General features: G+C 43.1%; 1 protein-coding gene across 9 annotated transcripts in view; it reads left to right on the top strand.

Annotated features, from left to right (window-relative positions):
* Nucleotides 1-122: 122 nt before the first annotated feature.
* Nucleotides 123-14,950, top strand: part of LOC139386420 (eukaryotic translation initiation factor 4 gamma 1-like) — a 70,760-nt gene continuing 55,932 nt past the window's right edge. For 6 of the 9 annotated variants that reach the window (XM_071132006.1, XM_071132004.1, XM_071132008.1 and 3 more), the window contains exons 1-5: nucleotides 123-172; nucleotides 8,797-8,878; nucleotides 8,976-9,093; nucleotides 9,202-9,285; nucleotides 11,683-11,715. In XM_071132006.1, coding sequence (XP_070988107.1) covers nucleotides 9,019-9,093; nucleotides 9,202-9,285; nucleotides 11,683-11,715 — 192 coding nt within the window. In that variant the 5' untranslated portion in view covers nucleotides 123-172; nucleotides 8,797-8,878; nucleotides 8,976-9,018. Of the gene's footprint in view, nucleotides 173-2,219; nucleotides 2,309-8,796; nucleotides 8,879-8,975; nucleotides 9,094-9,201; nucleotides 9,286-11,682; nucleotides 11,716-14,950 lie in introns of those variants that run through there. The other 3 variants (XM_071132010.1, XM_071132009.1, XM_071132002.1) reach the window with 2 other exon arrangements.

Raw genomic sequence — 14,950 nt, 5'->3', positions numbered from 1 at the left:
TAATATTACACGAAAACTACTGCACATTAGTTTGTGGTTCGACTTTTCAACTAAAACGGGTAGAAGCTACAATCACACCGGCCTCCCTGTCACATGACTAATTAAACCGGAATTTGGCTACCGGCTTCCGGGACCGCCCATTTCGTCCGACTGCGGACTGAAGGAGAGAAAGGTAAATGTTATGATTTCCATCTATACCATTTGCTAATTCAGAATTGTGTGAGACAGAAATTGACAATCCACATCCATCCGCGCTTTAAAATTGAAATTAAACCCAGTAGATCGATATATGGGGGCCTGAGCTGTGTTTCCACTCCCAGACTGTGATTTTTCCTGTTAGCCCAACCAACCCCCACCCCAAAAAGAGAGAGGACACCCCTTCCTACGAGGTGATAAACATTAGCCTACGAAAGAGAATTGACGAAGGCAGGAGATTTGACATAATACCGAATTAAAAACATCCATTTGAATCCCTTTATTAACTAGCTAATACTATTCTAAACGTGTATAGCTAATTAATGGTAAGCAGTTTTATACTATGCAGCTAGCGCTAACGTTATGAGAAGTGACAATTTGCTCGGTTTATGGTGAATAATTGTTTGTTTTCCGTAGCAACTTTTATGACATCTGTTCTTTACTTAATTCTTGAGAAATGGACATTGAACCCAATCGTTCCTTACAAAAAAAAAAGATTGCAGTTTTGAACGTGCAGTAACTGCAGTCGACTGTTATTTTGGACGCAGTATTTGCAGCATACTGCACTCTGTGACTGCTATCTTGTTTCGGAAGGGTGGTAAATGTTATAGTTGAAGTACCGGTAGTTAGTTGGTCGAGGAGGCATCATTTTGTCGCCTTCCCAGTCTGCACGTCTGTGTTGTAACTAGTTAACACTGGTTATGTGGTGCTTCCAAGACAACTGGGAATTCGGTGGGGGAAAAAACGAGGTCAAATGATTATCGACATTCAAAACTATTTGTCCAGTCGGTCGTTTTTATCAGGTAGTCAGGAGAAATCTCCGAGTTCAGTGTAATCAAGACAACTAGATATTCGTGGATAAAAACGACCCACTGGACAAATCGAGTAACCAGCTGTTTTAAACGCGGCATATTTATTTTTTACGATTTATTTAACTAGGCAAGTCAGTTAAGAACAAATTCTTATTTACAATTACGGACTATCTGGGAACAGTGGGTTAACTGCCTTGTTCAGGGGCAGAACAACATTTTTACCTTGTCAGCTCGGGAATTCGAACCAGCAACCTTTCGGTTACTGGCCAAACGCTCTAACCACAAGGCTACCTGCCGCCCCACATATTTAACTGTGGCGTTTGTAATTTGACAGAGGGATATATTATGGGTTCTCCGTTTACTGAGAATACATATTGCTGATGCATGGACAATGTGGTAGGCTCCAGATTGGCATGTTCGTTTATCATTGGATCCCATGCGTAATGTTCATAGGATGACACAGCATATCGAGGATGCTACCCTGCGGGTGAAATGGCACAGATGCTGATCAGTTTCCGGGTGGTAATTGCCAGAGACTGGTTACCATCTTTTTGGGTATTTGGGAGACCCCTTGCTTGTTAGCTGAAAGCTAAACTCATATCCACCTCGATGTAAGAGAACGGAGTTGAGCTTTCCTCAGCTACATTCTTGCTAGCCTGCATGTAATTATATGCAGATTGAGCATTGTCCGTTTATGGTTGCTATAAATGTTGGCAAATTTAAAAATCAAAACCGATAAGAGAATAGAGGAGTACAAGAAGCCGGCTGCGGTGTGCGCATTGTGCTACACTTGCTGCGCGCCCTAAAGCCGGAGATCCACCCACGTGGTAACTCCAAAGTGGGTTTGGGGGAAAAAAATGTTTGCCACTAGTTAGCACAGCCTCAAAGTCAGAATTGGCTATATCTTAAAAAATGAATAAGGTTAGGCATAATGTCGGGGCGGGAGGTAGTCTAATGGTTAGAGCATTGGACCAGTAACCGAAAGGTTGTTGATTCGAATCCCCGAGCTGACGGAGTAAACATCTTTCGTTCTGTCCCTGAACAAGGCAGTTAACCCACTGTTTCTTAGTAGGCCGTCAATGTAAGTAGAATTTGTTCTTAACTGACTTGCCTCGTTAAATACAATTAAAAAAAATTGCAGTGTGGTTTGGGTAAATTGTAGAAATGGGCGGGGTTTATGACTTTGTGGCTGTGGTAACTTGTGACGAGCGAGGAGGCTGTTGGAGCAACATGGCGCCGCACAGCAAAGCAATCCTGCACGCCTTATCGTCTCACGTTACCGGAGCTTGTCAGAACTGAGGGTTTGAAAGTTATCCACTATCCGTAGACTGCATGCATGTGGCTAGCAATATTAATGTTTATTGTATGACAGTTCTCAGGTCTGCCTTGTTTGTTGTCCCGTGAATTTGTAGCTATGTATGTTTAGCGTGACTGAAAAATGACCGGTGTATGGCTTCTAATGCTAATGTAGCGTAGGGAATAATACATTTGGCATTAGCTCAAATACTTTGTTTGACTGCACAACTATTCTGTCCGCGGGGGTGTCTGGTAAGATGTCTTTCTGTTGTAGTAGCATCTGCATTAGAGAAGCGATTACTGATATACGGCGATTACCGACACGTGAACTTGGCTGAGAACCTCGGCTCAAAATGGATGCCGCTTCAGAGCCAGCTCGTGAGCCTTGAGGAAGCAGGCGAGCCATGATCCCAGATTTACCCCATTATTAATTAGTCCTCTACCAAATGCCTTTCTCTGAATAGCTTTGGCTCTCATCTTGAATTACAGCTATTGTAAATAACAACAGTAGTGGTGGAATTTTGATGATAATCAATAACAAATAACTGGCTTAGCTTGCCAAGTGTATGGTCATTGACTAGAACCTGTTTGGTCCTGGGTGAAAATGGTTAGGAAGCCCCGGTGTTGGGAATAAGGTCACTCACCTGCAATGCTCGGAACGTTGTTGATCATACAAATCTAATATACAGAGGACTGTCATTCAATTCTGTCCCACAGATGTGAAGTTTTTCTTTATCACATTTCAATTTGTAATGCTCTCTCAGATGGGATCTGGCAGATGGGTAGTGATTGGAATGGAATTTATTTTTAGGGCATGACACAATACTTTAGAAACAATTGGCCCCTGATGTCCCCTGTAAGGCTTGTTATATTAAGCTATGGGTTACATATAAACATTATTTGGCAGTAGCTACACGTGCAGTCTTGACAGGTGTCTTTTTCCTTCCTTTCCACCACAGAAATGCATTACTTTTTTGACACTGCCATCGGCAGTACCTGGCTGGTACTGTTCCGTTACCTAGCTTTCGAGTTGAACAGACATTTCAGAGGTCATCACATCTAGTGTGTTTGTGCATGGCCATCCAGGCAGTACAGTGCTTTTAAGGCAGACTATCGGGTAGGCTATGTTATATGTGAACAATGTCTGAAAATCAGAGGCTAGCAATTCAAACGTTACGAACATGACATGTAGATGCCACTGTTTAGTCATTCCCTTCAGCACTCTTTTTTGTTTGAGACTGCATAACAAACACTGTAAACTTCCCATGATACTACCATTCACACAGACTAACACCTAAAATAATCCACTAGTACATAGGTAAACACACACAAACTTTTCTGCTTTGTTATGGCGATAGCCTGTGTCTTAGGCCTCTGCTCCCACCCACACTAGGTCATGGGGTCCGTGTTGGGATTATGCATCGGTCTCTGTTGCATTGGTGGTTGAAAATGAATGTCCCCGCCCCACACATACACATTCATCCCCCTCTGCTGCCTGTCAGGCCAGCTGGATGACTGGAACTGGTGGGTGTGGTCTCGGCTGGGTTTCACACATCCCCCTCCCTTCAACCCCTTCTCCCTTGGGCTATCCTGCCTGGTCAGTTCTGCACTGCAGCACTATTGCTGCGGGAGTAGGATATATACTGATTTTATTTAGTATGCACACAGTTAATGCTGTTGGAATAATAGGAGGTGATTGAGATATAAGGCCATGACTGTTTGCTCATCAAGGAACTCAACTGAATCCTTCATGTATGTGAAGTGCTCCCTCATCCTTCCAGAGGGAACCGTTTTAGGCTTCAGCTATAGGGTGTGGCCAAAAACATAGCTCTCTTCCCCTCAGGGTGAATCAGTTTTTCATTAGCTGTCTTGCTGTCAGTTTGAGTGCGTCAGGGTGAGCACAGGGAGACCGTCCAAAAGGCTCTACACAGTCTATGCAAACTAAGGCGATGGAGGTCCGTTTACTTCACTACGTAGTTCTACGTACATTTGTGCGGCTGAATTTTTGGAACTTGACTCAAACTGAACCTTGTTGGCTTCTTTTGCGTAGACTGGAGAGACCTTTTTAGTTCTGGAGTGTCAACTCAGCACCAACTCACTCTCTGTCTCTGACCTTAACCAACCACAACCTCTCATTGCCATTTCCTTTCTAACTCCCTGACCGGTCTGAGGGTGTAGTAGTGCTAGTGGAAAATGTCTATTTCAACATTTCTTTAAGTTTGCTGTTCCACCTGTCCATTTGAAAGGTGCTGGGTTTGTTTAGTGTGCTTTTCTTCTCTGTCTTGTAGTCAGTGTTTATTTTGGCTTCTTTCACATGACAGAAGTGTAATTTCCCTTAGAAAACACTGACTCAGAATGACTCAGGGCTTTTCCCAACTGCTCTTTGTGTGTGGCTGAGACGGAGAGAGGGTGTGTGTCTACTGTTAATTCAAGAGTGAAACCCAACATATTCTATTGGGACAATAATAGTGATGCGGCAAAAAAAAATAGTTATATATTGCAATATTATTTTGGATGATATTATATCGATACTTTAATTTCAAGTATGGATTTGTAAAGCAATTAAATGCTAGATAGCTAAAACTGCCAGGGGTTGTTATGCATAGAAAAGTCTTGGGTGGGTCTCCTATGTCTAAACATTTACAAAATAAATAATAATAATCATGTCCATGCGTATACGGAACATATTCAGACCTCTTCCCCTTTTCCGCATTTTGTTACGTTATTCTTATTTAAAAATGTATTAAATAAAACATTTTCCTCATCAACCCACACACAATAACCCATAAAGGCAAAGTGAAAAACGGTTTTCAGATTTTTTTTTTTTTTTTAAATGGATACCTTATTTACTGAAGTATTCGGAGCCTTTGCTATGAGACTGGAAATTGAGCTCCTGTTTCCATTGATCATCCATGATGTTTCTACAACTTGATTGGAGTCTTCCTGTGGTAAATTCAGTTGATGGCACATGATTTGGAAAGGCTGTCAAAATACGGTCCCACAGTTGATAGTGCATGTCAGAGCAAAAACCAAGCCATGAGGTCGAATGAATTGTCCATAGAGCCCCCGAGACAGGATTGTGTCGAGGCACAGATCTGGGGAGGGTACCAAAACATTTCTGCAGCATTGAAGTTTCTGAAGAACACAGTGGCCATCATTCTTAAATGGAAGAAGTTTGGAACCGCCAAGACTTCCTAGAGCTGGCCGCCCAGCCAAACTGAGTAATCTGGGGAGAAGGGTGTTGTTCAGGGAGGTGACCAAGAACCCAATGGTCCCTCAAACAGGGTTCCTCTTTGGAGATGGGAGAACCTTCCAGAAGTACAACCATCTCTGCAGCACTCCACCAATCAGGCCTTTATGGTACAGTGGCCAGACGGAAGTCACTTCTCAGTAAAAGGCACATGACAGCACGCTTGGAGTTTGCCAAAAAGCACCTAATAGACTCTGACCATGGGAAACAAGATTCTCTGGTCTGATGAAACCAAGATTGAACTCTTTGGCCAGAATGCCAAGCGTCACGTCGGGAGGAAACCTGGCACCGTCGCTACGGTGAAGCATGGTGGTGGCACCATCAAGAAAACTATTTAATCAACTTTAGACTATAGTTGTAGCCTAACAACATGATAGTCAAGGAGTCTGAATACTTTCCCGAAGGCACTGTGTTCAGTACCAGTCAAGTTTGGACACACCTGCTCATTCAAGGGTTTTCTTTATTTTTAAATTTTCTACATTTTAGAATAATAGTGAATACATCAAAACAATGAAATAACACAATAGCACATGACACATTCAAAATATATTTTAATTAGCCATCCCTTGCCTTGATGACAGCATTGCACACCCTTGGTATTCTCTCAACCAGCTTCATGAGGAATGCTTTTCCAACAGTCTTGAAGGACATCCCACATATGCTAAGCATTTGTTGGCTGCTTTTTCTTCACTCTGCGGTCCAACTCATCCCAAACCATCTCAATTGGGTTAAGGTCTGGTGATTGTGGAGGCCAGGTCATCTGATGCAGCACTCCATCACTCTTCTTGGTCAAATAGCCCTTAAGCAGCCTGGAGGTGTTTTGGGTCATTGTCCTGTTGAAAATGAAAAACGAAACTGTTTTTGTTCTTTACCTATGGCGTATTGTGTGTAGATTGATGAGGAAAAATAACAATTGAACACATTTTAGAATAAAGCTGTAATCGAACAATGTGGGAAAAGTACTTTCTGAAGGCCCTGTGTGTTTACATACATATATACATATAATTTTTCGGGATGGAAAAATGTTTTCAGTTTGAACTTAAATGACTAAAACAAGATTTAAAGTATGTAGAAAAGATAATGGACCTATATAAACTCAGCAACAACAAAAAACGTCAATTTTTCAGGACCCTGTCTTTCAAAGATAATTTGTAAAAATCCAAATAACTTCAGATTTTCATTGTAAAGGATCTAAACACTGTTTCCTATGCTTGTTCAATGAATTATAAACAATTCATGAATATGCACCTGTGGAACGGTCGTTAAGACACTAACAGCTTACAGGCGGTAGGTAATTAATGTCAGTTATGAAAACTTAGGACAATAAAGAGGCCTTTCAACTGACTCTGAAAACACCAAAAGAAAGATGCCCAGGTCCCTGCTCATCTGTGTGAACGTGCCTTAGGCATGCTGCAATGAGACATGAGGACTGCAGATGTGGTCAGGGCAATAAATTGCGAGACTGTATTGTGAGACGCCTAAGACAGCGCTACAGGGAGACAGGACGGACAGCTGATCATCCTCGCAGTGGCAGACCACGTGTAACAACACCTGCACAGGATCAGTACATCTGAACATCACACTTGGGGGACAGGTACAGGATGGCAACAACAACTGCCTGAGTTACACCAGGAACGCACAATCCCTCCATCAGTGCTCAGACTGTCCGCAATAGGCTGAGAGAGGCTAGACTGAGGGCTTGTTGGCCTGTTGTAAAGCAGGTCCTCACCAGACATCACCGGCAAAAGCGTCGCCTATGGGCACAAACCCACCGTCACTGGACCAGACAGGACTGGCAAAAAGTGCTCTTCGCTGACGAGTCACGTTTTTTTCTCACCGGGGGTGTGGTTGGATTTCCGTTTATCGTTGAAGGAATGAACGTTACAACGAGGCCTGTACTCTGGAGCGGGATCAATTTGGAGGTGGAGAGTCCGTCATGGTCTGGGGCGGTGTGTCACAGCATCATTGGACTGAGCTTGTTGTCATTGCAGGCAATCTCAACGCTGTGCGTTACAGGGAAGACATCCTCCTTCCTCATGTGGTACCTGCAGGCACATCCTGACATGACCCTCCAGCATGACAATGCCACCAGCCGTACTGCTCGTTCTGTGCGTGATTTCCTGCAAGACAGGAATGTTAGTGTTCTGCCATGGCCAGCGAAGAGCCCGGATCTCAATCCCATTGAGCACGTCTGGGGCCTGTTGGATTGGAGGGTAAGGGCTAGGTTCATTCCCCCCAGAAATATCTGGGAACTTGCAGGTGCCTTGGTGGAAGAGTGGGGTAACATCTCACAGCAAGAACTGGCAAATATGGTGCAGTACATGAGTAGGAGATGCACTGCAGAACTTAATGCAGCTGGTGGCCACACCAGATACTGACTGTTACTTTTGATTTTGACTCGCCCTTTGCTCAGGGACACATTATTCAATTTCTGTTAGTCACATGTCTGTGGAACTTGTTCAGCTCATGTCTCAGTTGTTGAATCTTGTCATGTTCATACAAATATTTACACCATGTGAAGTTTGCTGAAAGTAAACGTAGTTGACCGCAAGAGGACGTTTCTTTTTTTGCTGAGTTTGTTAGTTCTTAAAAATAGTAAGCACAAATTAACCACATTCATTCGTATTTTTGTCGTGCCCTGGGGCCTCCATTAATTTTGTTGTTTGTGTCACTCGGCTAGGGTAAGTCATGGCAAAATGTGTAGAATTGCAGGAAATTGGCTTTAAAACTGCACGTTTTTCTCTGACTTGTGGAATTGTAGGAAATTAGGTTTTAAATGGCTGCATTTTGTCACTGCGGACAACAGAAGGGCCTCAAATGTTTGGGTAGCGACCACTCCAATGGCCACGCCCACCACCTAAGCACCATTTCTGAACCAGAATAAACCCTGTCTAACGCTCGTTGGCTGTACCTGTGCCAACGCCGGTATTTTTAATCATATAGCTTGTTCTGTCTTTTTTAAAATAGTGAGTCAACATGTTTTCAACACTTATTTTCATGACTGATCAAAACTAATTTTCTCATGCTCTGCAGCAGACATATAGTGAGCAATAGGTATGTTTGGAACATCAAATCGCAGTATTAAATCGCACTAACCTACATATAGGATTGTGAAATCGTATTGTGATGTCCCTGACAATATGCCTGTCTCATGGGGAATAGAATTGTATCCCCTGTGTACCAAACCATTGTCTCTGTCATCTCAGTTATGAATCCAATCTGACCTCTCTCTCTCTCTGACAGGGCGATCAGAGGACAGACGACCACCACATTGGCACACCACCGAGCCTTGCTCCCATTCCGGGGACTAAACACGGTTCAAAGTGTGAGTGCTGGTCAACAACGCCTAAACACCATTCTCTCCCTCTCATAGTCTATCCCTGATTCTCTCTTCACCTCCTCCACCCTCTTCCTCCTCTCAGATTTCTGTACAGGTCCGAGTGCGCCCATGCAGAACCACAGGAAATGAATAAAGCACCACAGCCTATAACGGGACCCCCCTCTGCCACCCACCCTGCCCCCTCCCCCGGAATCCAACAGGTAACGGGAATCTACTGTTTGTTTCAATCTTGTCTCATGGTTGTTTGTCCAATCGGTAACCATATTGTTGATCACTGTCTCTCCCCTCTTTTCCTCTACCTTTCACAGGCCACCTTCCCTTCTGGACAACCCCCCTCTGTTGTCTTTGCCACCCCACCTCCACAAATGAACCCAGCACCACAGCACCGACAGGTTTGCCCTCCGTCACCCCACAGCTTCATTTAGTCCCTAGTGCAGTATCTTAATCTATTGGTAGGAATGTAGATCCTGCTTAGGGCTGTTGTGACCGTATTACCTCCACAACGGCGGTCAACAGTCATGAAGGCAGTCAAATTCCAAGTGACTGTTTAGTAATTAGGCTTCTCCAAGCTCTGATGCTCCAGATGGTCATTAGTAGCCTACCAAACTTGCTAACTGCATGGTACTCAGTGCTGTAACATTTCATGTTGCGCAACATTTCTATAGGCTTTGCAATTGCATGAGAAAACAGAGTGATGGCCTCTATTAAAAATAGGAGGATCCCATCAGCTTTCAATAGGCTAGGCCTCTCAAATGTATTTCTCAACTTTCCTAATATTAAGCGCATGGCTTTTCTTTAAAATAGAAGTATAGCCTACCTGGCTGGCTCGAAAATGTACCACGGGAAAAGCCTCCTCCATTTGCTATTTAAGTGCACCCCCCCACACCCCTGTTTCGAGACGGGTGCATGATAATGGTACTTTATAAATCAAAACAAACTTCTTATATATAATTTTGACTTTTTCGAACCAGAGTTGCGTGCGCACTTCATGTAGCCTAGCCCATAGGCCTATATGTTTTAATAAGGTTTGTATCACAACTAAAGTGGTCAAATAACTTCTTAAAATTAAGCACATTAATCCCTCTTCACAAGTCGTGTAGAGCCTAACTGGCATAAATAAGCAGCGGTTGAGTTTAAAATTTAGTGAATTTTCACCATAAACATACACCTTTTTATAATAAAAGCATTACATACGTCATCGCATTTGCGGTCACTTTTGATAATGGTGTTTTCCCTCCAATGGAACATTGCTGCGCTTATAATGTGAAGAAATAGCCTAATAGTTTATCAACATTTTAAGCTACGTTCTGAAAAGTTGTCAGCCTCATTTCGTAAAAAAATATTTATTGGCGCTAGGGGTTGTATTAAATTGGGATCTATCGCATACCACAACTGTCCCAGACTTATTTATTTTTCGCACAGAATAGAATAGGTCAACTTTTGTACTGTGGGGGATATTAGATTGACATAGGCTTGTGCTTTTGCTGTTTGTTAGGCCTACTCATCTTGTTGGCTGACAAGAAGTAAACGTGGACAGTTCTTCCAATATCTTTAATATGCACCTCGGAATTGCAGAAGGATGCGTGCAGTTGCGTCCCTGATGTGTCTGTCTTCACTTGTAACCTGTGAGAAAGACCCGACCACGTGCTGGAGAGCCATGTGAGTGAGAGGTGCTTCGGAGCGTGCAGTACTCAGGGAGAAGGGAATTATCAATATTATATTTAGCCCAAGGGCACAATGGCCACTGGCCGCAAAAGGCATAGATTTTTGTAGAGAGCATTACAGCCACACGAAGGCCATGCCGCCGAGAAATTCGAGATATTATCAATTGCTTGTCAAATTGTGAATGAGAGACTGATGAAGTGTGTACAGCCTGCACAAAAAAACAAAGCAGAGCTCATGCCTTTTCACGTGACCTTTTTTCAAATCATCATTAGTCGCATCATGCAGCCAATGTATTAATAATCTAAACATATAGCCCAACGTTTGTAGAACTAAAGGTACATAAATAACTCTAAATTAAGCATATAGGAGTACCTATTTCTTTGTTAAACACTCAACACAGAATAGCCGCATGTGCGCACTCCCTCAAATCATTTGGAGAAAATAGCCTTTATTTTATTCAGCTTTGTTCAATTGTGTTCTTCATACTATACAATAATGCCATGGAATTCTAAGCAAATCTTGTCTGCTAAATGAACTAGTGTAGCCCACAGCCATATGACATATCCAGATCAGGACCTAATATAAGGACAACTCAGAGTATTCTATTCTGTTCTTCTGAAATGGACACATTTTCTTCATCATGTTTCTTTAGACCTGTCTTAAATAAATATTGGATGTATTTTGAAGGTGAGGGCTATATTACATGGATTTATTAGACTTTTTAAAAATGTACATATTCCAAAGGTCTGCGTCAGTGGCTTTGGAAGCCAGGAGATACTAAATGTGTTTGTTAATTAACGGTCAACAATCACAGGCTGACGAAATGTCATGACAGCCATAGTCGTGCTACGTGTAAACTCTCATTCTTTCCTATTGATACCATCTCTTACTGTTTAGTGTTCAGTGAGTGTACGTTCCACTGCTAGAAGGCAAAATCATTCTCTCAGATGAGACCTGTATAGTGTTCTGAATCCTCTTGTTGAGCCCTGCTCCATGCCTGCCTATCTCTCACTCTGTGTGTTTGTGTGTGTCTATGGAGGAGGGTTGTAATCTGCTGCTCTCCAGCTGGTGTCCTATGTAGGGTTAACCTCTGACCTGTGACCTGTCTTGCTCTCCTTTTCTAGTTTGCCCCCGGGCCCCGTGCTTTACACCAACAGGTACTAACAGCCTAACCAGGGACTTGGGTGGGCTGGGTTGAAATAGGGGGCAGTGTAGAGTTCTCTCTATACTTGCATTTCCTGTCTTTCTAAACTGTTTTTGAGCACTGAATGTTGTAAAACCTACACATGTTTATTTTGGTAGGCTAAGAGATTGAATCTGCTGTAGAATCCTATTCCAAAAGTATTCTGGGATCCTTCATTCATTGGGAACTTGTCATGTTCACACACCAGGATTTCCCTTAGCGGGTAACACATTTTGTCCGATTTACATATTAATTGTAAAAAATAAATAAATAAGCAGATAAATTAAATTGGCACCAGACAATTGTCCAGGGGGAGAAAAAAAATAAGTGCGAAATAATGCTTTTTAGGCTATTCATTGATGGAAATACGTTTGACTGGGCATGCTTATCGGTTTGTAGGCTAATTTGCAAAATTTAGTGGAATTAAATTGGCCTGTGTGTACATTATATTCATTATGTATCTTATTTATTACACGCATACAGATACAGAGCCTTTGAGTAGAAAATCATCTGTTGAACAGCACAAGAGCTGCTGCTGCTGCATCTTGTGGTGCTTTCAAGACAACTGGCAATTCTGGAAAAATACAAGGCCAAATCATGACGTCAGCGATTTTCAGGTCGGAAAGTCGGAGCTCTAGAAAGAGGCCCGAGTTGGATGACTGTTCAAAAACGATTTTCCCAGTCTGAGCAATTTTTTCCCCCCCAGTTGTCTTGAACACACTGAAGTCAGAGATTTCCGCGTTCCAAGTTGTTTTGAAGGCGGCATCAAACTGCACCATAAGGCAGACTTCATCAGCGCGTCACACACCACTTTGCAATGAGCTAGAGGCAACTTGCTTTTTGAAGACATATATTTAATTGTTTGAAACCTAAACGTTTTAATACATACACTGAACAAAAATATAACATTAAACAATTTCAAAGATTTAATTGAGTTAGAGTTCATATAAGGAAATCAGTTAGGCCCTAATCTATGAGTTTGGTCACAGATACCTTAACATTTAAACAGTAGATAAAAGTATGGATGGGGATCAGAAAGCCAGTCACTATCTGGTATGGATCTCGACACGGTATCTCTGTGCATTTAAAATTGCCATCAATAAAATGCAATCGTGTAAGTTGTCCGTAACTTATGCCTGCCCATACCTTAACCCCACCGCCACCATGTTCACAACATTGACATCAGCAAACCGCTTGCCCACCCGACGCCATACACGCTGCCTGCATCTGCCCGGTACAGTTGAAACCGGGATTCATCTGTGATGAGCACACTTCTCTAGCGCGCAAGTGACCATCGAAGATGAGCATTTGCCCACTGAAGTCGGTTACGACGCCGAACTACAGTCAGGTCAAGACCCTGGTGAGGACAACAAGCACACAGATGAGCTTCCCTGAGATGGTTTCTGACAGTTTGTGCAGAAATTCTTCGGTTTGCTCAAACCCACAGTTTCATCAGCTTGTTGTGTGACAACTGCACATGTTAGTGGCCTTTTATTGTCCCCAGCACAAGATGTACCTGTGTAATGATCATGCTGTTTAATCAGCTTCTTGATATTCCTCACCTGTCAGGTGGATGGATTGTTTTGGTAAAGGAAAAATGCTCACGAACAGGGATGTGAAACACATTTCTTCAAAACATTTGTGGCATCTTTTTATTTCAGCTCATGAAACATGGGACCACACTTTACATATTGCGTTTATATTTTAGTTCAGTACATTGAGGCATTTCTTACCTTGCTTCAAAGTAGCCTATTAGATCTCCTCTTTTTGACATGTTCATTATTGTCACATGAAAGTGCTCGTATATGCTGTGTCCTTTTGACAACTATCGTTTCTGCTTCATTCCCGGCTGCATTGTGCGCATTGCTGCGCTTATAATGTGAAGAAATAATATTTTATCAACATTTTAAGCTAAAAGTTCTGATCTGTTGCCTCAGACTCATTGCTTTCTGTTTTTATTTGTTTTATGTAGCCTTTTTATATAGCCTACTGGTTGTATGAGTCTGTTTGGAATAGGCTATTTATTTCTCAACAAGCTGACCAATAAAATAAGTAGCAAACCTTTCTACTCTTGATTGACAGACTAGTGATTTTGCTGTTTGTTACTCTTCTTGCAGGCTGAGGAAAAGTTAAATAGGAAAAGACAGTTATTCTAACATGTTTAAAGTGCACATCAGAATTCAGTAAGAAGGACCGTACATTGTTGCATTCTCCACTTGCATGTTCTGTTAATATGAATTACCATATACTAAATGTGATTTTTGTCATTCTGAGCATAGTGGGTGGATGCCCTAATCAGGTTATGCACCCAGTGCATATTGGTCTGGTAAATAAAATGTAGAAAAGCCAAATGTCCGGCGCCACATTTTCCTAACGGAAACCCTGACACACACACACACCGACTCAGTGTTCTATGTTAGCTTTGCGCATGGACACAGTTGCTCACACAGCTGCATTTTTAAAGGACTAGGGATGCATTCTGCTTGTTAATTCACTACTGTGGGGATAGGTTCTCTGCTTTCTATCAACTGACTGCTGCTCTCATTCTCTCTCCCCCTCTTTCTCTCTCCCCACTCTCATTCCCTCTCCCCCTCTTTCTCTCTCCCCACTCTCATTCCCTCTCCCCCTGTCTCATTCCCTCTCCCCCTGTCTTATTCCCTCTCCCCCTGTCTCATTCCCTCTCCCCCTGTCTCATTCCCTCTCCCCCTGTCTCATTCCCTCTCCCCCTGTCTCATTCCCTCTCCCCCTGTCTCATTCCCTCTCCCCCTGTCTCATTCCCTCTCCCCCTGTCTCATTCCCTCTCCCCCTGTCTCATTCCCTCTCCCCCTGTCTCATTCCCTCTCCCCCTCTCTCATTCCCTCTCCCCCTCTCTCATTCCCTCTCCCCCTCTTTCTCTCTCCCCTCTCTCATTCCCTCTCCCCTTCTTCTCTCTCCCCCTCTCATTCTCTCTCCCCACTCTTTCCCCCTCCCCCACTCTTATTCCCCCTCCCCCACTCTTATTCCCCCTCCCCCTCTCTCATCCCCTCTCTCATTCCCTCTCCCCCTCTCTCATTCCCTCTCCCCCTCTCTCATTCCCTCTCCCCCTCTTTCTCTCTCCTCTCTCATTCCCTCTCTCATTCCCTCTCCCCCTCTCTCATTCCCTCTCCCCCTCTTTCTCTCTCCCCACTCTCATTCTCTCCCCCACTCTCATTCTCTCCCCCACTCTCATT

The sequence above is a fragment of the Oncorhynchus clarkii genome, chromosome 27 (genome assembly GCF_045791955.1).
Source record: "Oncorhynchus clarkii lewisi isolate Uvic-CL-2024 chromosome 27, UVic_Ocla_1.0, whole genome shotgun sequence".
Classification (NCBI taxonomy): Eukaryota; Metazoa; Chordata; class Actinopteri; order Salmoniformes; family Salmonidae; genus Oncorhynchus; species Oncorhynchus clarkii.
The sequence above is the reverse complement of the archived record's forward strand: the minus strand, read 5'-3'. Positions and strand labels throughout refer to the sequence as shown.